The 27,232-nt window shown below is 45.0% G+C and overlaps 1 protein-coding gene across 1 annotated transcript in view; it reads left to right on the top strand.

Moving 5' to 3' along the window:
- The window catches only part of THOC2 (THO complex subunit 2), a 158,267-nt gene that overhangs the window by 10,736 nt on the left and 120,299 nt on the right, over positions 1–27,232 (top strand). The window contains exons 3-10 of the mRNA XM_077285105.1: positions 3,013–3,104; positions 8,734–8,785; positions 18,496–18,566; positions 19,281–19,402; positions 22,265–22,398; positions 24,110–24,276; positions 24,365–24,457; positions 24,645–24,800. Coding sequence (XP_077141220.1) covers positions 3,013–3,104; positions 8,734–8,785; positions 18,496–18,566; positions 19,281–19,402; positions 22,265–22,398; positions 24,110–24,276; positions 24,365–24,457; positions 24,645–24,800 — 887 coding nt within the window. The remainder of the gene's footprint in view (positions 1–3,012; positions 3,105–8,733; positions 8,786–18,495; positions 18,567–19,280; positions 19,403–22,264; positions 22,399–24,109; positions 24,277–24,364; positions 24,458–24,644; positions 24,801–27,232) is intronic.

Raw genomic sequence — 27,232 nt, 5'->3', positions numbered from 1 at the left:
CGATAGATAGGTCAGGTAAGGAATATCTGTGGGATGGAGGAAAGATGATGAGTTCAGATTTGTCCACATTGAGTTTGAGGAAGCGAGAGGAGAAGAAGGAGGATACGGCTGATAGGCACTCTGGGATTCTGGACAGCAGAGCGGTGACGTCTGGGCCAGAGAGGTAGATCTGAGTGTCATCAGCATAGAGGTGGTACTGGAATCCATGGGACTTTATGAGTTGTCCCAAGCCAAGTGTATAGATTGAGAAGAGTAGGGGTCCTAGAACAGAGCCTTAGGGGAATCCAACATAGATAGGGTGGGATGAGGAGGTAGTGTGGGAGTGGGAGACGCTGAAAGTGCGGTTGGAAAGGTACGAGGCGATCCAGGATAGGGCGAGGTCTTTGATGCCAAAGGAGGAGAGGATCTGTAGTAGGAGGCGGTGGTCGACTGTGTCAAAAGCAGAGGACAGGTCTAGAAGGAGGAGTGCAGAGTATTGTCCAGTAGCTTTGGCGGTAAGTAGGTCGTTAGTGATTTTGGTCAGGGCAGTCTCAGTTGAGTGATGGGGGCGGAAACCAGATTGTAGATTGTCGAACAACAAGTTGGATGAGAGGTGGGAGGAAAGCAGCGATATTGGGCGATAGCTGGACATAGCAGTTGGATCGAGGGTTGGCTTTTTAAGGATAGGTGTGATTGTGGCATGTTTGAACGCAGAAGGGAAGGTGCCAGAAGTTAGTGATAGGTTGAACAGGTGGGTTAGGGATGGGATCAGTGTGGTGGTGAGGTTGGGGAGGAGATGGGATGGGATGGGGTCGAGCGCACAGGTGGTGAGGTGCGATTTGGAGAGGAGACAGTTAAGCCCCCCTTCAGTGATGTTGGATAGGGATGTTATGGGGTTTGGGCATTGGTCTGGTATACAAAAGGGTTGTGGTGGTTGAACAATGAAGACTTGCCTTGTCTGGTCGATCTTATTTTTAAAGTGTGTGGCAAAGTCCTCAGCAGAGATGAGGGAGGTTGGAGGGGGCAATGGGGGGCGGATGAGGGAGTTAAAGGTTTTGAATAACTGTTTGGGGTTGTAGGATAGGGAAGATACGAGGGTTGTGAAGTAGGCCTGTTTAGCAGAGGTGAGAGCAGATTTGAATGCGAGTGTTACTTGTTTGAATACAGTGAAGTCATCTCGCGAGTGTGTTTTCTTCCAATGCCGCTCCGCAACCCTGGACACTTGCCGGAGCTTTTTAGTGGTGTTATTGTGCCAAGGTTGTCTATTGATATGTTGCACTCTGCCATGGATGAGAGGGGCAACCGTGTCAATAGCTGATGCGAGAGTGGCATTGTAGAAAGCAGTGTCTGTGTCGTGGAGTGAGGATATGGATGCCAGTGGTAGGATGGAGTCAGAGAGTGTGTGGGTGTCTAGATGTGCAAGGTTTCTGCGGGGGTGCGCATGTTGCTGGACATGGATGACCGGTGAGGAGGACAGGGATGAGAAGGTGAGCAGATGGTGGTCGGATAGAGGGAGAGGGGAGGTGGTGAAGTTAGATAGAGAGCAGAGACGGGTGAATACCAGGTCTAGTGTATGCCCGCCTGTGTGGGTGGCTGCGGAGGACCGTTGAGTAAGTCCAAAGGATGAGGTAAGGGACAGAAGTTTGGAGGCTGTTGACTGAAGGGTATCAATGGGGATGTTGAAGTCACCCATGATGATGGTGGGAATGTCAGCAGAGAGAAAGTGAAGAAGCCAGGTGGAGAATTGGTCAATAAAGGCAGTGGCCGGGCCTGGAGGTCGGTATATGATGGCCACTTGGAGGTTGGAGGGAGAGTAGATGCAGACAGAATGGACTTCAAAAGAGGGGAGAATAAGGGAGGGAAGAGGCGGGATTGGGTTAAAGGTGCAGTTTGAAGAAAGGAGAAGACCCACTCCTCCACCATGTTTGTTGCTGGGTCGAGGAGTGTGGGTGAAGTGGAGGCCTCCGTAACACAGCGCAGCAGGGGAGGCGGTGTCAGAGGGTGTTAGCCATGTTTCTGTGAGGCCAAGGAAGGCAAGATTGCGGGAGAGAAAAAGGTCGTGAATCACATGAAGCTTATTGCAGATTGAGCGGGCATTCCAGAGTGCTCCAGAGAGAGGGAGCAGGGGGGTGGGCATCAGGGGCACGGGTTTTATGTTGGAAAGATTGCGGTAGTTCATGTTGGATAGGGAGCGATAGGAGGGAGTAGTAATGGGAGGTATGAGATGTGGTGGTCCAGGGATGGGAGATATGTCTCCAGCAGTGAGGAGAAGTAGAGAGAGCAGGTGGGAAAAAGAGAGTGGCCGACTTGTTTTATATTATCTTAGGACGGATTTGAGGTTGAGGAGCAGGTCAGCAGAGGAGGACAGGTGGGGAGGAAAGAGGGAAGGGGAGATGATTACTTGGTCAGAGAGTGCTGGGGTTTATGATATCGAAGGAGAGAGAGGATTAGTGGAGCAAACACTGTAAGGGCACATGTAAACATGATGGAGTAAGAAGGGTTAATAGAAAAGCTAGGTCCAAGTAAATAAGAAGTGCTTACTCAGAAGATCTACCCAAAAGAGACAGATACATAGAGTGGGGTCCTGACTCCTGCCGTGACTAACTGGGGTTGAAATAACTGTGGCGTCTGTATGCTTAGCTGCGTGATGCAGCGTGATCACATGAGTCCAATTGGTGCATGTGTGACCGGGCCCCAGACCTGGAGGGTGTGGATGGACATTAATAAGACCTTATCATGTTGCTTGGTAAAAGGCCCTCTCGTCTTCGCGTGCTGCTCATACAGGGCTGGACGCCTCCGAGCAGGCCGGTCACCGGTGCACAGACAATGGTATTACTGGTGACGGAGCTCAGGGGCTTAGTAACCGTTCTCAGTGATGGCAACAATTGCTGGACTTCTAAAGCCTCCTGTTTATCCCTTGTGTGGTTTTTATTTTAATCCATTTTGTTTTGCATTATTTATTGTACATTTTCTATATCTTGTATATTTTTTCTTTCATGCTAATGACACCAATGTGTTTTTCCTGTGTATTAGATATCCAGCAGGCTCTATATGAGCTTGCCTGCCACGTAGTTAAAGGAAATCTGAAGCAGGATCAAGCTGCCGGAGTGCTGAGCGACATCATAGTAAGTGACTGTGTCTGGCGTTAGTTCAGTCTACACAGCTGTCTGACAGTGGGGATAGGAACGTGAATGTCACGTCAGATTAGGGCAGTGCAATGTAGTGATGGGACATCGGAGGAGAGCTGGTGGAGAGGGGATGTTTGGCCGGCCTCGATTATAGGGAAGGGAGAATAGTGTGTGTGGAATAATTAGGGATGAGGAAAGAGATGATAGTAGAAAGGAGGGTAGAATGAAGTAGGTGCTGGATATCATGGAAGAGGGAAGATAAACCAGAGCTGAATTGGGAAGGTAGTTGGGTTAATGGTAGATGTAGTAGAGGAGAGACGGGTACATGAGGTGGAAGGACTCTTGTATTGGGGTATGGGGACAGTGAGCGATGAGGGGAAAGAGGAATGTCGCTAAGGTCTCTTTCACACGTCTTGAAATTTCCGGTACTGGAAAAACCAGTACCGGTGCTATCCATGTGAACCCTTGTGTCCTCCGTGTGCCATCATTTTAAATGTACCTGAATAAATTGCAGAATAGAAATTACATGTTTCGGTGTTAGATGTGCAAAGATAGAGAATATATAGATATCAGTGCTTTGTGTGTAGTTTATTGTATATGTATTTAGCTAAAAAATGAATAAATAAATAAAAAACGATGTGGGGTCCCCCCTAGTTTTAATGACCAGCTAAGTTAAAGCTGATGGCTGTGAGCTGGTCGTCTTATGCTGGGTAGGGCCTAATAACCATGGAGTTTACCACCCTATTAATATCAGCTCGCAGCTGTCTGCTTTGCCTCTGCTGGTAATTAAAAATGGGGAGACCCAGAAAAAAAAATGACGTGGTGTCCCTCCTATTTTTATTAACCAGCAAAGCAGACAGCTGCAAGCTGATTGCAGTAGGCTGGAAAGGTACCGTATTTTTCGCTTTATAAGGCGCACCTGATTATAAGACGCACCCCCAAATTTGGTGAAGAAAAAGAGAAAAATAATTTTTTATGTTAAATGGGGTCTGTCTTACAATGCCAGTGTCTGTCTTACAAATCATATGTCCCTCATCTTCGTATCTATATAACCCCCATCCTTGTGCTGGCACATGCCCCACTATGCTGCTATCAGGCACATGCACCCCTGGGTCACTATATGCCCCCCTGTGCTGCTGGCAGGCACATGCCCCCCTGGGTCACTATATGCCCCCCTGTGCTGCTGGCAGGCACATGCCCCCCTGGGTCACTATATGCCCCCCTGTGCTGCTGGCAGGCACATGCCCCCCTGTGCTGCTGGCAGGCACATGCCCTCCTGGGTCACAATATGCCCCCCAGTGCTGCTGGCAGGTACAGGCCCCCTCGGTCACTATATGTCCCATATGCTGCTGGCAGGCACATGCCCCCTACCCCCCCCCCCCCCCGGTTACAATATGCCCCCTTGTGCTGCTGGCAGGTACAGGCCCCCCGGTCACTATATGTGCCATATGCTAGGATTATAAGACACACACCCCTCTTTCCCCCAAAATTTGTGGGAACAAAAGTGCGTCTTATAATCCGAAAAATACGGTATATAGCCTCCAAGTGGTTACCGTAATGCATAGCAAAATAAAGGGATTTAAAAATTGACTTTTATTGCCATTATCTTAAATTTACAATAATCGCCATGTGCAAAGTGAGTGGTATAATAGTTAAAAAAAAAAAAAGTTCTATAAAGCAGCACCAATTGCTAGGTACTAGATTGCATTACTCCATATGTCATTCAGATCAATACCATATACATAGCAGGACTGAGAATCTGCCAATGGATAATGTAGTATTATTATTATTATTATTATTATTATTCGGTCCTTGGATATTGGCCCCTTCCCAGCCTAATAAGACCAGCCTTCCCCACCGCAGAAATGGCGTGTCCATTGGATGCGCCAATTCTGGCGCTTAGCTTTGGCTCTTCCCGATTGCCCTTGTGCTGTGGCAATCGGGGTAATGGGATTGAGTGGTTGATGTCAGCAGCTGGCTGACATGAAGCCCTTTGGTTAGTAATGGAGAGGTGTCTGTCAGACACTCCCATTACTAACCCTGTAGCCAAAATAAACAAATACACAAAAGCGCTTTATTTGTAAAAATTGCTTCCCGCCGATTTCCCTTTTTCACCCGTTTATTTAAAAAAGAACAAAAAAATCCCGCCGCTTCGCCATAGTCCACATGGAGGTCCCACGACAATTCCAGTCTTCTTTGTGTAGTGTATGGAGCCCCATTCTGCGAACAAACCTCCATAGACTGGAGCAGCAGCCAATGCCGGATTTCTGTTCATCATTCCGGCTCTTGCACTGCCCTCTGTGTGACCTGACGGCTGTGAACTGCGGTGACCTTACTAACTTCACTGCCTGCCACAGCAGCTGGGTTCTTGCGGAGTTCATCCTGAGAACCCGGCATTGACTGTTGCTCCAGCCTTCATTCTCGGAATGGGGCTCCATACGCTGGGATCGTCGTGGGACCTCCATGTGGATTACGGTGAACTGCTGTAGATTTTTATTTTTTTAGTGGGTGAAGAGGGAAATTATCAGGGCGTGCCTCTTACAAATAAACAACTTTTGTGTGTGTCTATTTCTTTTGACTACTAGCTAGTAATAGGGCTGTCTGACAGACCCCTCTTCATTACTAACTCCAGGGTTTGATGTCCGCGCTAGCTGCTTTCATCAACCCTGCAATTACCCCGATTGCCACCGCACCACGAGGCTTAGCACCAGAATTGGACCATTGCACCATTTCTGAGGTGGCTGAGAAAGGGCCAATATCCAGGGACCTTCCGAGCCTATTAATATCATCTGTCTGCTTTGCCTGTGATGGATATTAAAAATAGAAGGAACCCCATGTCATTTTTTTTTCTTAATTTTTTAGTTAAATGCATGTAAACCACACACGGCATTAATTGTACATCTCGGGTGTTTATCTAGCCGTTATCTATGTCTTTGCACATCTAACACCTAGAATGCAGAATAGAAATGACATGTTTATTCCGGTACGTGACACACTTTGTCATCTGTGTGTGGGACGTATTGACATCCACGTGTAGGTTACACGGTCGTTGTGAACATATGGACAAGTGTGCAGCCCCACAGATTATAATGGGTGTACGTGCATGAAAACTGTCACCACTCGTACTGGAGATACTGACGTGTGAGGGGCTAAGGCTGTATGTGGGTACCAGTATACTTGACAATCTAGTAGTGATAGGTTTCAGTGTGTCTAGAAAAAAGTACAGGGGTCCATGAAGTTACATTTATAATGGTTGTGACTCTTAAGAATAAGATGGTATGGTAACAACAAGTAAAGTATTGTGTATGGGGTCGTCCCAGCTCTTCCCTGATGGGTGATATCGGGGGAGAGAAGGATTTGGCTTTTAAAATCTCAGCAGCTGATGCCTTTGTTCGTCGGAGAGTAAATCATCTGCCAGAGAGTCTGATAATATCCGTAATATCTGTGTACAGCTCTGGCAAAGATTAAGAGACCACTGCAAAATGTTCAGTTTGTCTGATTTTTCTCTTTATAGGTATATTTTTGAGTAAAATGTAAATTGCTCTTTTAGTCTATAAACTTCTGACAACATGTCTCCGAAGTTCCAAGCAATAAATTTTGTATTTATTTTCTGAAAATGAGAAATGGTCAAAATAACAAAAAAATGCATTGCTTGCAGACCTCAAATAATGCAAAAAACAAAACAAAATCATAATCATTTAGAAGCAACAATACTAATGTTTTAACTCAGGAAGAGTTCAGAAATCAGTATTTTGTGGAATAACCATGATTTTTAATCACAGCTTTCATGCATCTTGGCATGCTTTCCACCAGTCTTTCACACTGCTTTTGGGTGACCTTATGCCACTTCTGGTACAAAAATGTAAGCAGTTCCTCTGTGTTTGATGGCTTGTGACTATCCATCTTCCTCTTGATTACATTCCAGAGGTTTTCAATGGGGTTCAGGTGTGGAGATTGGGCTGGCCATGACAGGGATTTGATGTGGTGGTCCTTCATCCACACCGTGATTGACCTTCCTATGCGCATTGTCCTGCCGGAAAAAACAGTCCTCAGAGTTGTGGAACCTTGCCTGAGCAGAAGGAATCAGCTGTTTTCCCTGGATAACCCTGTATGCGGCTTTATTCAAAAATTAACCTGCCCGATTCCAGCCAGGCTGGAATTTGTTAGGTTGTTCTTTGAGAAGGACATATGAATTAAGCCGCATACAAGGTTATCCTGGAAAAACAGTTGATTCTTTCTGCTCAGGCAATGTTCCTCAACTCTGAGGACTGTTTTTTCCAGCAGGACAATGCGCCATGCCACACAGCTAGGTCAATCAAGATGTAGATGAAGGACCACTACATTAAATCCCTGTCATGGCCAGCCCAATCTCCAGATCTGAACCCAATTGAAAACCTCTGGAATGTAATCAAGAAGAAGATGATGGATAGTCACAAGCCATCAAACAAAGAAGAACTGCTTACATTTTTTGCGCCAGAAGCCGTGTGAAAGACTGGTGGAAAGCATGCCAAGACGCATGAAAGCTGTGATTAAAAATCATGGTTATTCCACAAAATATTGATTTCTGAACTCTTCCTAAGTTAAAACATTAGCATTATTGATTATGAACTTGTTTTCTTTGCATTGTTTGAGGTCTGAAAGCACTGGGTTTTTGTTTTTAATTTTAACCACTTCTTCTTTTCAGAAAAAAATACAAAATGTATTGCTTGGAAATTCAGAGACATGTCAGTAGTTTATAGAATAAAAGAACCATTTACCTTTTAGTCAAAAATATACTTATAAAGAGAAAAATCAGACAAACTGAACATTTTACAGTGGTCTCTCTTAATTTTTGGGAGAGCTGTATATCTGACACATATTGAGTTGCATTGATCGGCAGCCTTCAGCCCTCCAGCGGTGTGAGACTACAGCTCCCAACATGCCCTGCCATCCTCTGTCAGGGAATGCTGAAGGTCGTGTTTTCACAACCGCCGGTATTGCTGACACTCCGACTCTTTCTGTCGATGCTGCTGATCTCAGTCTTTTGTATGGAAACAGTGGTGTAAAGAGTCACTTGCAGTGTAGGTGGATTGTTAGTGGGTTTGGTGCAGATTTCAGGTTTTGATCTAATCCAAACTGATCGAGGTGGAGGTTATTTGGCACCAGCTCTTCTTATTGAAGCACATATATTTTTCCATGTTCGGAACAAATCGGCCACCAGCAGCACTTATTGGTGGTTCACAGCTAAGCAATCAAATAGAAAATGGCACTCGCCAATACTGCAACATATGTGTTGTTTAATCCATTAGGAGTACAAACAAGACGGCAGGCCGGGAGTGGGCAAGGAGATACAGCAGGACAACGGCCGTTTCACGCTGTCAAGGCGCTTCTATGGTCTAAATCATTTGGACCCGTACAAGCTCCTTGACTGCATGAAACGGCCATTGTCCCAAACTAATCAGAAATCCTACTCAAATCCTCCGTGTGTGAACTAGGTCAGATTCTACACTGACTCTCCATTCAGATTAGCCCCAGTGGACGAGGCCTTCCTCTTGTAGCCCCGCAGTAGGATCCATAATGGGTTATGTGTGTGGAGCTTTGATTTGTTTGTAAGTGTTCTTATGTCAAATGTTTTCTTTGTGTTCAGGACTTAAGAGAGGACATGCCATCTATACTAGCGGATGTCTTCAGTGTTTTGGGTAAGTGTTTAGAGATGAATAATAAAGATATTTTGAAAATAAATGCAAAATGTTTCTAAGATTGTCATTATGAGGCTATAACTGTTAGGCCGTGTTCACACATTCAGTATTTGTAAGCCAAAACCAGGAGCGGGTGATAAATACAGAAGTGGTGACGTGTTTCTATTATACTTTTCCTCTGATTGTCCCACTCCTGGTTTTGGCTTACATACTCTGATGTAAAATGCTGACCGTGTGAACGTGGCCTAACAGAAACCTACAGGAGGATCCCCAGACAGCTAAGGAGTGAGATTCATCTTACTGTAGTGCCTTTTCCCATAGGCCACAGTCCATGGTCTCAAAAAGACTTCTACCCCCACCACAATGATTTTTGTGTTTGGAGGTCTTATATTGCTTTTACCACCCAAAAGAGGTTTCCGGGAGGATTCACCCAGTATTTACAGGGGATGAGATCTGTATGTAGCCTGTCCTGTTCTTAGCTGAGCCATGTGCACGGTTGTATCCAGCGTGGCCAATGCTCCCTACACTCCGCCACCAGTAAGGCTGGTTTTACACTTACTGTGTTTTTTCGGCCCTTTTGCAGCTCCAATGCATTTCTATTGGGCCACAAAAATTCGTAGGAGCGCCATAAGGGCCGTATTACCGCCGTGAAAAAATATCGAGCTTGCTCGATATATTTCACGGCTTAGGCACACAGCCCCCATTGTAAATCAATGGGGCCGCAAAAACAGCGGAAGGTTGTTTTTGTTGTGCGCCGTGACTTCTGGTTTTTTTCCCCCAATACTTTTGCTATAGTATTGGGAACCTGAAAAACGGTGATCTGCAAGTTTTTTGCCATCCGATATTGTGGCAGACCTTGAAAATTGCGGCGATACGGGCCGCAAATAGCCGGATTACTTACGGTAATGCTCTTTTAATGAGTCCATGACAGCACCCACTGGAGAGATAGGGATCCGCCCCAAGGAACAGGAAACCTACAGAGACATAAAAGGGGGCGGTCCCCCTCTCCTCCTCAGTTTAATTTCAGAGTACCCGGAGGACCGCCAGTGTTAGTCAACCATCACAATGTATTATCAGAATATAAACTTCATAGAAGTAATTACATTGGCTTTTATTAGGGAGGGATGTGACTGGGTGCTGTCATGGACTCATTAAAAGAGCATTACCGTAAGTAATCCGGCTATTTACCCTTCGCCATGACAGCACCCACTGGAGAGATTTCCAGAGACCAACACCTAGGGGGGACCACCGTGCTGAGGATAGTCCTGCCAAAGTGTAGGTCAGAGTCGGATGACAGGTCAAGCCTGTAGTGATTATAGAAAGTGGAAGGAGCCAACCAAGTTGCAGCCTTACATATATCCTCGATTGGCACGTTCCCTTTTTCGGCCCAGGAAGAAGCCATGGCTCTGGTGGAATGTGCTTTGATACCCTCCGGAGGTTCTTCATTTTTCATGGAATAGGCCAACCGGATAGCGTCTCTTATCCACCTGGATAATGTTGCTCTTGTGACTCCATATCCTTTCTTTTTGCCCTGGAAGGATATGAACAGAGCCCTACTCTGCCTCCAACTACTAGTTTTCTCAATATATTGCAAAACTACTCTCCTGACGTCTAGAGTATGGAATTTTTGTTCTTCAGGAGTAGAGGGGTCTTTAAAGAAAGTAGGAAGATGTAACTCTTGTGATCTGTGGAACTTCCCTGCTACCTTAGGAAGGTATAAGGGGTCCGGTTTTAAGATTAGTCTGTCATGAAATGTGAGAAGGTAAGGTTGATCTATCGACAAGGCCTGAATGTCGCTGACTCTTCTAGCCGATGTTAAGGCTACTAAGAAGGCTGTTTTTAACGACAAGTGTTTTAAAGATGCTGTGTCTATAGGCTCAAACGGAGATTCTGTTAGAGAGTCTAAGACTAGATTTAGATCCCAAGGAGCTACCCTAGGAATGTGGACAGGAGTAACTCGTTCACAGGCCGTGATGAAGCGGGATACCCATTTATTACCAGCAATATTATGGCCATAGAGGGCACCCAGAGCGGACACCTGGACCTTTAGAGTGTTAACTGACAGACCTAACTCTTTCCCTTTCTGTAGAAATTCTAGTATAGATTTTATTGGGACTTCAGAGGGGTTTGAACTAGTATGGAATTGTAGAAACTTTTTCCATACTTTGGTGTAAATTTTTGTTGTAGATGGTTTCCTGCTAAGCAGGAGTGTATCAATTAGGCCTTTTGAAAACCCCCTGGAATTTAGTATCTGCCTTTCAAATTCCAGGCCGTCAGGTGGAGGCTGTCCACCTGAGGGTGGAAGAAAGGTCCCTGAGAGAGAAGGTTTGGGATTGAGGGAAGGACCCAAGGATCCGTCACCGACATTGACCGTAGGCATGAGAACCATGGTCTCTTGGGCCAGAATGGCGCTATCAGTATTATCCTGGCCTGCTCTTCCCTGATCTTCCGTATTACTTGTGGAAGCAGAATTATCGGAGGGAAAGCGTACGCTAGCTTGAATTGCCAGGGTGTTTGAAGAGCATCTAGAATGTCCGGGTGATCTGCACGGGACCGAGATGCGAATTTCTGGACTTGTTTGTTTTGTTTTGTAGCGAACAGGTCTATTTGGGGCTTGCCCCATAACAATGTTATCTTGTGGAAAATGTGAGGATTGAGACACCATTCTCCTTGATGAAGAGTGTGTCGACTTAGGAAGTCCGCTTGTTGATTGTCCTCTCCTTTGATGTGGACTGCCGAGAGGGACAACAGATGCTTTTCGGCCAGGATTAAGGTACTGTTTGCGGAAGACATTAGAGCGTCTGATCTTGTGCCGCCTTGTTTGTTTAAATACGCCACTGTCGTAGTGTTGTCTGAACAGATTCTGACGTGGCTTCCTCGTAGCTGTGGGAGAAATTGACGCAGTGCATAGTTTACCGCATTCAATTCTTTTAGGTTTGATGAATATAAATCCTCATTCTTATCCCAGGTTCCCTGGCAGAATCTATCTCCCATGTGTGCACCCCACCCGTGGGGACTAGCGTCCGTAGTTATCGTGTGGGATGGAGATATTACCCAAGGGACACCCCCCGCTAGGTTGTCTTTATCTAGCCACCATTCTAAGGAGGATAAGACTTTCTCGGATAAAGTTATTTTCGATTCAAGGTGCCCCAGAAATTTTCTCTGTTCCCGAAGTATCTGATGTTGTAATGTTCGGGTATGAAGTTGTGCCCACTGAACGGCTGGAGTACAGGAGGAGAGGGATCCTAGCAAGGACATTCCTGCTCTCAGGGACATTTGAGGTTTGTGAATAGCCGCCCCTACTTTACCCTCTATAAGAGATATTTTTTTCTTGGGGAAGTAGACATTTTTGCTTTATGGAATCTAGATTAAACCCCAAAAATGTCTGAAGAGAGTGGGATGAGTCTAGATTTTTTATAGTTGACGATCCAGCCCAGGCTTTCTAAGGACGAGACAGTGTCAGCTAATCGTTCCGCACACTGAAGGGACGAATTTCCTACCACTAAAAATTCATCTAAGTAGGGAATGATTAATGTGTCTCTCTGGCGAAGGTAGGCCATTACTTCTAACATTACCTTCGTGAAGATCCTGGGTGCCGTGGAGAGACCGAAGGGCATGGCTGTATACTGGAAATGATGAATCTCCCCCTCAAGAGTTACTGCCACTCTTAAGTATTTTTGATACCTACTATGGATAGGGAGATGGTAGTAGGCATCTTTTAAATCAATGCCGCCCATTCTACAATTTGGGAAAAGGAGCTTAATGGCCGATCAAATAGACTCCATTTTAAACGTATAATTTTTAATAAACGTATTAAGTTTTTTAAGATTTATAATTGTTCGAAATGAACCATCGGGTTTAGGGATTAAAAATAACGGAGAGTAGAACCCTTTACCCTCTTGTCCCTTTGGCACCCTAACTAAAACATTTTTAACTATAAGACTTCTAATTTCCAGTTCAAGGGCCTTCTGTTGCACTGGTGAGGAAAGGGCTGTTAAAATAAAGGAATCATGGGGAACTTGGAGGAATTCTATTTTCATTCCTTCCTTAATAATATTTAGCACCCAGGAACTTGACGTGATTTTTCGCCATTGGGGAAAGAAAAATTTTAACCTACCCCCTACTGGGGTGTCTGGTGCTTCAGAATTTATTGTCTCTACGGAAGGAGGGGCCTTTAAACATAGTGCCACCCTGTTTTCCCTCTCTTGTGGCCCATCGTGACGATCTTTCAGTTTGTGTTCTTTTCCCGAACGGCCTCTTCCTAAAGGTCTTCCTATAGAAAGGAATTGAGGGGTCAGGGAAGGCTTTTTTCCTCTCTTTTGCTTTTTTGAGGATCTCGTCTAATGCTTTCCCAAACAAAAACTCACCCTCACACGGAATAGCACAGATCTTAGCCTTTGACTGTGTATCCCCCTTCCAGCTCTTCATCCATAACGCACGTCTGGCATTATTAATTAGACCGGCTGATCTTGCTGCAAGGCGAAGAGAGTCAGCTGAAGCATCGGCCATGAATGCTGCTGCACCTCTAATTAGTGGTATCGCATCCCGCAATTTTTGTCTGGAGACCCCCTGTTCGATCTGTTGATCCAGCTGATCAATCCAAACAAGCATGGATCTAGCAGTGCATGTACTGGCAATTGATGGTTTAAATATGCCCGTGGAAGCCTCCCATGATCGTTTTAGTGACGATTCTGCCTTCCGATCTAGAGGATCAGAAAGTAGGCCCGCATCCTCGACTGGTAGAGCTGACTGTTTTGAGGTGGAGGCGACTGCAGCGTCCACCTTAGGGATTTTAGTCCATGAAATTAACTCCTCATCATTAAAGGGGTACTTCCTTTTGGAGGCTGACGGGAGAAAACCTCTCTGGTCCTGTTTCTCCCATTCCCTCTTTATCAGTGCCTTAACCGCAGGAATTACTGGGAATGCTCTTCTCTTCCTCTCTGCCAACCCTGCAAACATGATGTCTTGTGCAGTTTGGTCGTCTTTTGCATCCTCACAACCTATAGTATTCCTGATGGATTTCACTAGGTTGTCCACCCCATCAAGGGGAAAACAAGCTCGACCCTCAATGTCGGAATGTGTTGAGGAAGAGGATGATGCCTGCGAGGAGTCTGAGTGGACAACGCCTTCCTCCTCGGACTCAGAGCTGGATATAGCTTTTTCTTTCCCGGATTTTTTAGGGGGTGTACTGGCCTGTGAGATGGCCTGTAATTCCTCTCTAATTATGGCCCGTATATCTGTGACCGACATAGATGGACTCTGCATTGTTTCCGCCATACACTGATTGCAGAGTTTTTTGGGGTGGGAATCTGGGAGAGGCTCGTCACATAACGCACACTGTTTGTGCTTAGATTTCTGTCTCTTTTTGGCCTGGGAGAAGAAGACATTTGTGGAAAAGGGTGTCAGCTTTATAGGCAGAGGGGAAATCACACTCACCCAGTGAAGCTGTACGGTACCGAAATAGGAGGCTGCGACTTTCTGGATCTTGAATCCTTGGTCTCACTCCTGTGGCTGGCATCTGAGGACCTTCTGCTGGCTGGCTCACCTGCTGGGTCCACAGTTTTGCCTGGGGACGACATGTTGCATCGCCTGTGCGTTTGCAACTTCCCCCTTTTTATAGGCCAAGATCCGGTCAGTAAACTTTTTTTTTTTTTTTTTCTTCCACAGCGGTGTACTGCGCATGCGCGAAACCGCGCTTTCCCCCACCGCTGTGTGAGTGACCCGGAAGTGTTCCTCTATCTCCGGGTCATTCTGGGGTTTCTTACACCGCTCCACGCATGTGCGGCCGCCATCTTGTTCCGGCCTGCGCTATGGAGCGGTGTACCGGCTGCCGCTGCAGCTGTGCCGCAGATCCCGGACCCTTTACCTGCTGGTCCGCGTCTGGAGCCTCTTCAAGGCCGCACCTCTGCAGCGTTGCTCTGTGGAATCGGCGGCGTCTCCCCCGGACTCAGCCATCCCACATGCCGGACAGACGAGGGGGGAGCCGTCTAACGGAGTCTCCCCCGACGCTGCATCTGGACTGCATCCCCTGCCGTTCCCGCAGAAACCGCACAGGCGGATGCTCCTAGCCCAGGTATGATTTCTGTAGTCTTCTCAGAGATCCTGTCCCCTGGGAACAGGAAACCTAAACTGAGGAGGAGAGGGGGACCGCCCCCTTTTATGTCTCTGTAGGTTTCCTGTTCCTTGGGGCGGATCCCTATCTCTCCAGTGGGTGCTGTCATGGCGAAGGGTAAAAAACCCAGCAGCCTAAGGCCATGTTCACACTATGTTTAGGCATGTGCGGAACATATGTGTTCAGACATATTCTCTACATTATCGGATCATACAGATATGGCATCTTAGGAACTCCTTTCACATAAGTGTGTATGTTGTGTTACTGGATGCTTTTGATTGTAATCGCACAGTTGATAGTGGGACGCAGTGAAAAACCTATATGTTAAGCATTGGCTTTTCTTAGTTTGTGTATACATTAATCCCATGCCTAAATTGATTTGAACGTTATCAAATAGTTGTGGAGGTACGATATAGGTGTTGTCCACTACTTGGTCAGCCCCTTATTATATGAAGTGGTACCTCATTTAAAATAAAAACAGCACATACTTCCTTTGTGGAGTGACGCTGTGTCTGGGGACACTCACCTGAAATTGTCAGGTGAGCGCTGCGGCCAGTCGGCACCTGCAGGTGGGCTTCAGTGCTTGTATCTCATAGCTATGTCTCCGAGCGCCTGCAGACAAAGCGCTGACATCTCTGCATCGGCGTCAGTCCAGGCAGCGAGTATGTGCTGTATCTATTTTATATGAAGAGTGGAAAAGCTAGAGGCGCTCCTTGTGTAACACTGTGGGCAAAAGGTAAGGGCGTGTTCGCCGCTCACCTGGACGGGTTGTATCTATTTAAGAAGTGATATATATTCCAATCGTGTCTGCTGCTCCTGCCGCCGTACTGACACCAGATGCAGAGAGGACATGACAAATGAAGGAGAGCACAACGCACTGGATCCTGGGCGCTGCCGCTGCCACTATCAGGTTAATCAAGGCAGTAAAAAAACTTCCAATTTATTGCAACGTGTTTTGGAGTAGAACCTACACCTTCCTGATGCATAACAGAAAAGGAATGCCTCCTCCCTTATGATGGGTCGGAGATGAGGTTTAAAACACCTTATCACTTATATCACCAACAACTCGTTTAAATTAAGAATATTTGATTTGAATACAAAAATATGCATAAAAAACTCAGCAAAAAACGTACATACATATACACTACTCAAAAAAATAAACAAAGGGACCAATTAAACAATACAATGTAACTCCAAGTCAGCCACACTTCTGTGAAATCAACCTGTCCAGTTATGAAGCAACACTGATTGTAAATCAATAGCAAAGTCACCCCCTATACAGGAGTGGTTCTGTAGGGGGTGACCACAGACCATTTCTCTGTTCTCTTACATTTTGGCTGTTGTTTTGGTCACTTTTGCATTTTGTCGTTGCTCTCAACCGTAGAGGTACTGTACAGTAGCATGGGGTGGTGTCCACAACCCACACAAGTGGTTCAGGTAGTGCAGCTCATCCAGGATGGCACATCAATGCGAGCTCTGGCAAGAAGGGTAGCTGTGTCTGGCAGTACATTGTCCAGAGCATGGAACAGATACCAGGAGATGTGGAGGGGGCCGTAGGAGGTAACAACCCAGTAGCAGGACCGCTACCTCCTCCTTTTTGCAAGGAGGAGCAGTGCCAGAGCCTGCAAGAGGATCTCCCGCAGGCCACTGACATCCATGTGTCTCCTCAAACTTTCAGAAACAGGCTCCATGAGGGTGGTATAAGGGCCCAATGTCCACAATTGAGTGTTGTGCTTGCAGCCCAACATTGGGCAGGGTGATTGGCATGTGCCAGAGAACACCAAGATTGGCAGATTCGATATTGGCGCCCTGTGTTCTTTACAGATGAGAGCAGGTTCACACTGAGCACGTGACTGAGTCTGGATACGGCGTGGAGAATATTCTGCTGCCTGCAACATCTTCCAGCATGACCGCTTTGGCAGTGGGCTAGTAATGGATGTGGGAAGGCATTTCTTTTGAGGGCTGCACAGCAGGGCTGTGGAGTCGGTGTCATTGAAATTGAGGAGTCTGAAGTTTGGCTTACCGACTGCACAGCCCTTCATGTGCTAGGCACACGTACCCCGACTGCTATTAGGTACCAGTATGAGAGCCTCGTTGTGAGATAATATACAGGTGCAGTGGGGTCTGGGTTCCTTCTGATGCATGTCAGTGCTAGGCCTCATGTGGCTGAAGTGTGTCAGCAGTTCCTGCATGATGAAGGCATTGAAGCTATGGACTGGCCTGCCCATTCCCCAGACCTGAATCCAATTGAGCACATCTGGGACATCATGTCTTGTTCCATCCACCAACGTCACAGACTGCCCCGGAGTTGACTGATGCTTTAATCCAGGTCTGGCAGAAGATCCTTCAGGAGAACATCTGCTGCCTCATCAGGACCATACCCTGGCATAGGGAGGTCATGTAGGCACGTGGAGGCAACACACACACACACACTATTTTCTTCTCTTGAGGCATTTCAGCTGAAGTTGGGTCAGCCTGTAGTTTGATTTTTCCACTTTGATTTTGAACATCATTCCAAATACTGACCTACATGGGATATTCATATTGATTTACATTGATCATTTTTAGGTTCTATTGTTCTCAAAACATTCCACTATGTAATGAATAAAGATTTGCAACTGCAATATTTCATTCAGTGATACACAGCATGTTCCCTTTATTTTTTGAGCAGTGTATATGACTGAGTAAAAGGGTATTATGCAGCCAAACATAAAATATTGTCAAGGGGTCACAATTTTAAGACAATAGTGTTTACACCTAGTTGTATATTAATTTTTTTAATTTAATGTAATTTGCTTCCTTGTATTCTCAACAGTTTTTCATTTAATCCTTCTGGTACAAGAGATAATTTAAATATCCATTATAATTCCTGATTTAACTCCTTTCTGAAATCTTATTTGTGTGGTCGGGAATTTGTTCTACTGTGGTCAGATGTAAATTCATTGAGTTATTCTGCCTGTGCTCCATTATAAAGTGTCTTGATAAGCTATGATTAATAATGCCATTATTGATGTTGTATCTATTCTTATTAGTTCTACGTCTAATGGATTGTATTGTTCTCCCTACATATTGAAGATTGCAGTCACACTCCAATAGATATATAGCAAAGGATGTGCTGCTATTAAAAAAAAAATAAAAAATAAAATTGATGGATCTGGAAAGTCGCTTTAGTAGCCATTGATTGGTTGAGCAGCCATGTGTGTTTTTTTTTTTTTTTTTTTTTTTTTCTTTTTTATATACTTGCCACCTAGCTTAACCTCTGTTAGCGGCAGCGCCTTAGATCCACCGCACTCCCCTATTTTATATGGGGCACTGTTCCATTTAGGAAGGTGGTGTCCGAGTAGTGGACTGCATGCAATTGCAAAAGCCTTAGAAATACATAGCACCAAGGATTAAAGGGACACTGAACATAGAAAATGTTCAATAAAATAAAAATATTCCACCCCTCCCTTAAAGAGTTATGCAGTCAGTGCCTGATGGGTGCAGGTTTCGCCTCTAGACCCTACATTGAATGGACAAGTGTAATGAGAAGTACGACAACTGATGAGCATTCATGACTTTGACTTTGTTGTTTTTCCTCTTCTTTTTTTCTTAACAGATACTGAAACAAGCTGTTTGGAAGAAAAATGGAGGCGAGATCATTTTACCCAATTGGTTTTATCCTGCTTGGTAAGATTACCTTGAGTCTAGATTGGTGTGTGTATTGAGAACAGGGCGCAGCACTTCCCCTCAGGAGTTGATCTGCTTTATAAATCCTTAAAATAAAAGTGCTCCGGTTTAAAATGTGATCATATGACAAAGGAAAAACATTTAATTACCCCTCCTCTCCCTAAACCATTGACATTTCCGCAGCCTAATAGGGATAATTTGGCTGAAGGGCTGCTTTATGACTGGTGTCTGTAGGACCCTAGATAATAATTCCTTACTTCCAGTCTGTTAGGAATGATATGATACCAAAAAGTTTTCTTTTAGAGGGACATGTCACCCGATTATTTCTGCTCGAACCACGGACAGCGTGTATCAAAGCTTTTCCCAGCGCTGCTAGATGTGATTTATGGGTCTCTCATGTATGTGTACATGGTGTGAGCGGTGGTCTCATCTCTGGCTATAGTTCCTGGACTGGACCGTCTAACTATTTTCCCTGAAACGCAGGAGTGTTCCAGCCCCCAAAATAATACCTGGCTGCAATTATGTAGCTGGGCTCCGATTTCATCCTGCCTGTGGTTTGGGCATCCTGAATCAGGTGACAGGTTCCCTTTAAACTACTAGTCTGTAGCCTTGTGCCTGATGTTTGCACTATGACAAGCTGTACCTTTTTCCTGGAAAATGTCTTTGTGCAGTGGAATATGAGCTTTGTAACATTTACTGTCTGTGTTTTATCAGTATCTAGTATCGGACACTATTCTGAAGGAGCGTCTGGATCCTGAAACACTGGAATCATTAGGACTCATCAAGCAGTCCCAGCAGTTCAACCAGAAATCTGTAAAAATAAAGACCAAACTTTTGTGAGTAGATGACTGTTTGGGTGTGTGGGGTCTATTACACAGGAGTTCTATACTGAGCAGTGTTGGACCCCTGAAGTTCCTGTTCAGTAATCTGCCTTATACAGGACAGACATTAGGCACTGGAAGCTGTGTGGTCCCCAGGCGGCTTCCTCTTCTGTCCATAGATGTGAAGCTTCGGCCCATCACTCCTCCCGGGAATAGTTGTAGTGATGAGCGAGCATGCTCAGGTGCTCATAGTGTCTTCAGTGTTCTCGAACAATATGTTGGCGTCCCAGCGGCTGCATGTCTCTCCTCCTGTTAGACAGCCGCCACGCATGCAGGGATTGTCTAACAAACAGGCAATCCCAGTTGCGGCTGTCTAACAGCGGTGAGACATGCAGCCGCTGGGACGCGAACATATTTTTCGAGCACGCTGAAGACACTCGTTTAGTACACGAGCATGCTCCCTCATCACTAAATTGTTCCTGTTTGATAATTCTTTGTACTACCGGTTAAATTGATTTTGAAGACATATCTACACATGCCTTGTAGGAACAGGTAGAAGAAATGATGGCTGCATATATTCCTGCCATATTGCACCATTCCATAATGAGAAGTGGACCTCCACCTGTGCTGTATGAGTGCCTTGGTCTAACCCGTGTATCCCAATGCTGTTTTTGTAAAGGACATGTGTGCAGGCGCCTACATGACATTTTCCCCATGTGCTGATTGAGGTTTAGGAGGGTAGAAGGTTACTGTGGATGGGACTAGATCTCGGCCTCATGGACGTTGTCTCTCCGGCCTCTGCCGTCTATATCTTTTAGGAGAGCTATGATCGGTAATAAATGGGTCTGCGTTATAGTTTCCAGAGTCTCTGCCATGTATTGCCCTGATTCTGAATACTCTGCATATAGCCCCCTATGTCTGGGTTTGGATTTTCCCCGCCCTGTTTATTACGTTTTTTCTGTCTCTTCGTCCTGCAGTATTTTATTCTGTAATGCAGTCTGTGTGTTATATATGGCTTTCTACCTGCTCAATTGGTGTAATTTAGATAAGACTCATCTGAGGCCATATTTGATTTGATTGGCACATAGGCCACATTCAAATGTCTGATTTTCGCGTACAAGTGCTAATCGTGGTCCGATTTTGAACCAAGGGTCGGCTCCGAATCGGCAGTGAAAGTCAGTGGGTTCATGAAAAAATCGGACCGCGTTTGGATGGCATCAGTGTGGTCTGATTTTTCACAGACTGCCAGGAAAGAGAAGGTAGAGAAGCTGTTTTTTTTTTTTTTTTTTCTCTCCACATACAAGAAATATGTATGGCACTCGAACCACAACTCCTACATAAGGAAGCCTGACATCTGAGTGAGGCCTTCATAGTATAGCAATTGGAAGAACTATAGGGTTTTATCTGGTTTAGAATCATTTCAATGAATAAAGATTATACTAACATGATCAAGTTGAGATCACACAACATTAGAAAAGCATGTAATCCCAGCTGCAGCAGGTCCACGGGTACATCCGCAAGCCACTGTATGGCCAAACATGACTCGTGGCAACTTCTTCTCAGAGGAATGCTGTTCATTATCTCCTTCCTGACATGGGACTATGACATCATGTGTCGGGTCCCATCTCAGATGCAGGGTCGGACACCGTGCAGAGGTAATCTGCCTCTAGCAGCAGCGGATGGAGCTGAGCTCTGCCCTCCTCTCATAGCCAATTAAATGCCCCTGCCAATCTCTGACAAAGGCATTTAAAGCGGCATTTAATTCTTCACCCCCTACAATGCTATTGCAGGGTGCCAATGGATTGGTAGAGCAGCCAGAGATCTGATGGCCCATGTACCTGCCATGATAGTGCTCCTGTGAGGCGACCATGGGTGATGTGATCTTCACAATTGCAGGTTCAAGTCCCATAAATATAAAAATAAATTCAAAAGAAAAAAAAAGTCTGTAAAAAAAACAAACAAAAAAAAAACGCACGGACGCACGCATGCACACACACAGTCCTGGCATCACTGTAATCATGCTGACCTGGAGAAACATGGCTGCAAGGCATTGCTACAATAGAATAATGCTATAAAAGCGAACCCCTCCCGCTAACAGAAAAAAAAAAAATCAACAATTGCGGAGTGTTTTTTTTTTTTTTTCTTCTTTTAATTCTTGCGATCTCACCTCATTAGAAACTTTTTTCCCCCCACTTTACAGAACATGACATGGTAAAATACCAGATGCATTCATAACTACATCTTGTCCGGTCAAAATAACAAGCCCTTCTATGGCTGTGAGGATGGAATAATTGCCCGGCCGTAAAGGCGTCACATTAGTGGGTAACCATGGATAAGCGGAGACTGCGAAGGGGGATTCACTGTACCTAAAGCTGAAGGGGCAAAGTTTGTTGTTGGTCATTTCCCCCCTCTCTGTTTTTACTGGAATTGGGGGTATATCTATGTGTCGAGGAAGGAATAAAATATAAAGGGAAGCTTTGCTGTTACTGTCCCATTTAATAGAAATCCATCATTGGGTAATGACCTGTTATTTAAGCTGTAACCGTGCTTCTTTTGGCAGCATACAATGATTCTTGTAGTTTGTGCCAGGAGCAGAAGGAATCCATTCCACGGAGCGGAGCTAGCCATGGTGGTGGTTTCTGTTTTTTTCCCCTGCTGTTTACAGTGCATCTCCGCAGGCTGTTGTCTGATTGCCTGGCAGTGCCCCCTGCCCCCCGATCAGCATATCAGCAGTCGCAGTGCTTGGCACGTGCTGCAGTCAGTTGGTCTCTGTGTTTCCCATTTGTTTCCTTTGTCCACTTTGCTGCTTTCTGGCGTGACCGTTCACTTTCTCATATTTACTGACATCAACGTCCTGTCTTTCTTTTTCTGTTGCAGTTATAAACAGCAGAAATTCAATTTATTAAGAGAAGAAAATGAAGGCTATGCTAAATTAATTTCCGAGCTCGGGCAAGATCTGTCTGAGAGTATAACAAGTGACTTAATTCTGGAAAACATCAAATCCTTAATCGGTATGGCAGGTTTCTTCACAATGCCCTTTGGATGACGTTTAACTGTTTGTTTGCTTGCTTGTAAATTACTGCCCATGTATAATGGCTCAAGCCATCTGTTTCTGTATTTCTTACATTATTTTAGTAAACAATTATTTCTGTTTTTAGTACATCTGATATGAGGTTGTCCGATACATGAAATATCCTGTATAAATATCAGTCTTTAACCCTTTCACAACATGCGCCGTATTAGTACTGCGCATGTCGTGTCTCCCCCTTTGATGTGGGCTCCGGCGGTGAGCCAACATCTGTCCTGGCACATGTCAGCTGTTTTGAACAGCTGACATGTGCCCGGAACTGCCCGCGGGTTGAATCGCGATCCACCTGTGGCTATTAACCTTTTAAATGCTGCTGTGAAACTCTGACAGCAGCATTTAACATACACTTCCGGCAATTGCGCCGGAAATCCACCCATCGGTGACCCCTGTCACATGATCACGGGTCACCAATGGGTTGGCATGACAACCAGAGGTGTCCTGGAGACCTCTATGGTTGTCACTGCTGGGTTGCTATGAGTGCCGCCCGGTGGTCGACTCGCTGTGCTTCCTGCTCAAAATGTCCCCTTTAGGCCATATTGAAAAAAGAAAAAAGACAAGGCGCCCCCAATGTGTCACACTGTTTTTAAAAAACACATACAGTCCTTTGCAGGGAATGTGCTCACCTATTGGAGTTGTGAACCTGGGTCACAACTCCCAAGCAGGCATAACCGTAGCAGCAGGTCTCCACAAGAATCCAAAAGGATGCTGAAGGTAATAGTCTTAGGCGAACTGAAGACCGCGCACACGAGGTAGATTTAGGGTGGTTTATTGAAGCCTACGCGTTTCGAGAGCTATCTTGCTCTCTTCTATATGCCCTGAAGAAGAGAGCAAGATAGCTCTCGAAACGCGTAGGCTTCAATAAACCACCCTAAATCTACCTCGTGTGCGCGGTCTTCAGTTCGCCTAAGACTATTACCTTTAGGCCATATTCACACATTCAGTATTTGTAACCCAGGAGCGGGTAATAAATCCAGAAGTGGTGACGCGTTTCTATTATACTCTTCCTCTGATTGTTCCTCTCCTTATTTTGGCTTACAAATACTGAATGTGTGAACTTGACCTTACACTGCCACTCTCCATAATGTCCCACCCCACGCTGCCCTTCTCCATATTTCCATATTGTCACATCCTAGACTGCCCTTTTCCATAATGTCGCCCTATTCACAATTTTCCCCCCATTTCACTATAATTTACCCTCACAGTAACGCCAATCCCTCCCCCTTCCACCCTACTGTAATAGGCAGAATATTTAATCCTTGGCTTCTCCATGGAGTGCTTACCGTTTCCTGCCACGTCCTCACAACCTCTTTGGCGCCACCGACCCAACATTGTGTTGAGGTCAGCGGTGTGATGACATCATCACGCCATTGCACGTTGGGGCTGGGACTGAGCGCTGACCTGCCCCTGTCCCGGCACCAAAGTCTGTAAATGTAGTTGCTTCTGAAAGACTCAAACACACTTGACTATAGGAAGATGAGAACCAGGGTCGCCCGGTTCTCCGTGGGCCGCAAAGCATCCTTTGGCGGGCGATATGTTCTGCAGGCCTGGTCTACTGCTGGATCATTCCAAATTCTTCTAGTTTCTCGTACATGGACTAATAGTGTTGTGTTTTTTTGTTTTTTTTTTCTTCTAAGGATGTTTTAACTTGGATCCAAATAGAGTATTGGACATTATATTGGAAGTATATGAGTGCAGACCAGAGCAAGATGATTATTTTGTCCCATTAATTGAATCTTACATGGGTATGTGTGAACCTCAGACGCTCTGCCACATCCTTGGATTTAAATTTAAGTTCTACCAGGTAAAGCACAATTTTCCCTCCAAATGGGAGAGGACATTAGCCGATTTTCAATATTTCTCTTCTTCATATGGACCATTTGTCTTTGCAGGAGCCTAATGGAGAGACACCCATTTCTTTGTACAGAGTTGCTGCTGTTCTTTTACAACAGAATTTAATTGATTTAGAGGACCTCTATGTACATGTAAGTACACCATGAGAACTTCTCCTGGCTTGTGTCATTACGGTCTCTGAGGGGATTAGAAGTCGGACAATGTCACAAAAATTGGTTATCGTTGACTATCAGATCTTCTAGTTTGACCTTCAAATAGTGTAAACTTGGCTTTTGTCAGTTTTTTGGATATTTACTATGTTGTATTTCTTTCCTTCAGCTTCTGCCATTGGATAGCAGCATTTTGGAAGAATACAAAAGGGAAGTTATGGAAGCAAAACAGATTGTAAGAAAGATGACATTGGTGGTTCTTTCATCTGATAAGTCAGAAGACAAAGAGAAGGAGAAAGAAAAGGATGAAGAAAAAACCGAGAAGGTAAACATGAAGGATTTGAAGCTAAAATGTGTTTTGTGACTTAAGTCCTTATCTACTTTGTCCTTTTATTGAAAGTTTTAAAGCAGGGTTATCCACCAACAATGTACATTTTATCAATACATCTTGGAATATGAAGTTTCACAATTGGATGTGTTATAAAAATGTTCCTGTGCTGAGATAATCTTATAAATGTGCCCCTACTGTGTAATGTCTGTGTCTGACCATACGCGGACATGGCTGATGATACTACAGCTCCTGGGCAGGGGGGAATCAAGAGAGAGAGTATCCAGACAGGACAGCAGGGGATCGCAGCTGGTTCTTTCTGTGAGATAAAACAGAAATTAAGAAAACAGCAATGTGAACCTTGTAGGTTACTGGAATAGCTGATCAACTCCTCAGACCTCCATAGTTGTTTCCATAGACCTCCATAGTTGTTTCCATAATCTGCTTATCTGACATTTCTAAGATTCTGCTGGATTATAGGGCAGAAATATGATGTAAGCCAAATGAATGCTATAGAAAAGAACAAGAATTAAATAATTACAAGAGAGAGTCCTTGGAAGAGATACAAAGTCCGTTGGTGACCTAAAAGATGAGCCATTGTTGTATGACTGATCTTTGTGGTCTCCTATTAGCAGTTATGGGGATACATGCCCACAACGTGGGGAATAGCTGAATGCCCCACTATCGGGAGCTAAGAATGAACCATCCTTCATGGAGTGTAGTACTGTGCTGGGGCCACTATCAGAAGACAGCACATCTGTGTAATTGAGCAGTTCCGTCTAGCGGCCGCCGACACAGAGGACAGCTGATCGGCGGGGATGCTGGGTGTCAGGCCCCGACTGAAAAAGTTGTGGACAACCTCTTCTAAGGAAGAGGTGACCGTGCGGACTTCTGCATAGTGTTCCATTACATTCCAATGCTCTATATGACCAAACTGAGCCTACAAGTTGAAGCCCACACTCTCTTTTTTTTTTTTTTTCTTCATTTTAAAAGTGGCGCAATACTCTCTTGACAAGGCTTATGACTTCTGCATTGCCCAGTAATGGGTCCTAACATGAAGGTAAATGATGTTCTACTGGAAACTGTGACTAGCAACAAAGAACAATAGGAAGTAGAGGCATGTTCTTCACAGAGAATAACAGTTACAACTTCTATAGTAATTAGAATGTAAGATATAAAGAGAGAAAACCAGGCCGACTGAGGTGACTGCAGCACTTGTGCCTCTGATATGGCCTTCAAGATGCTAAGGAGTCAGAACTGAAGGCAAGGCATCAAGGAGGGTCTTGTAGGTCACTGGGACGGCGGATCAACACTGCACTTCTGTGGTGGTTCCATGATCCAGATACAGTCTGCTCGTGTGACATTTTCTAGATTCCACTGAATTAACCTGTTTATGGGAGAGGGTAAAGTTGAGCCACTTTTTTGTTTAATGATGTAACACATTTATAACACATACATATTGAGTGTAAAAATATCTCTGGTATATCTAGAAGAGAAAATTGTAGACATTTTGTAGAGAACCTGCACTCCTTTTCAATTACATAGGGAGATCCTTAAAGGGAATCTGATGTTAGGATTTCACTAAGAGATTATTTATATGTGCATTTAGCCCTGTCAAACACAAGTCCAGCAATTACATGGCCAAGCTGAAGGACCATAGTAGATCTCTGAAGCTTCTGTCACTCCAGCTCTATTCCCCTCCCAGCGCCGCCTCCTTCTGGGTAACTAACGGCGTTTATGCTGTGTGACTTCAGGAAAAGTTAGTCAAGCAGGAGGAAGCGCTGCATGCGCCAATCTTCGGCACCCCGTTAAGAATGAATGGAGTCGTCAGTGTGCATGATTGATCTCTGCTGCATTTTCAGGGCTCTTCAAAGTACTTCTCTGGACTAGAGGAGGCCACAGTGTTCGGACCCTCAGTGATTAGGAAGTTATCCCCTATCTTATGTATAAGGGATAACAAGTAAATTGATTATTCAAGAAATCCCTTAAAATTGAGCTGAGCTGCAAAGTTATGTATGGATTAAAGGGTCATTCCCATATTTAATATCCCCTTATTCCACAGACACAACATAGTGAACGTTGGAGAATAGTTGACAACTTGCTGATCAGTGTAGGTCTGACGGGACCCCCATTGACTTGACTTAGAAATAATCCGTCTGAATGGAGAGGGGGCTAGATATGCGCACCACTCCTTTTTTTTAACTTTCCATGGAACTGCTGGTGACCGATTACTACTTCGCTGTGATATTTCCGACAGTCCCATAGACAATGAAGGGAGCAGAGGTGTGCATGTCTGGCCACCGCTCTTGTCATGGTTAGGACATGGTTAATGTCCTGTTCTCTCAGGGATAATTTTGCTGGCCTCCCTTTGGATCTGGGAGAGGTATTTATACTCACTCCACACTAGGATTCCCTGTCAGCTATACTCT

This window comes from Ranitomeya variabilis, chromosome 2, assembly GCF_051348905.1.
Source record: "Ranitomeya variabilis isolate aRanVar5 chromosome 2, aRanVar5.hap1, whole genome shotgun sequence".
Classification (NCBI taxonomy): Eukaryota; Metazoa; Chordata; class Amphibia; order Anura; family Dendrobatidae; genus Ranitomeya; species Ranitomeya variabilis.
Note: the sequence above shows the minus strand (reverse complement) of the source record. Positions and strands in the feature narration are given on the sequence as shown.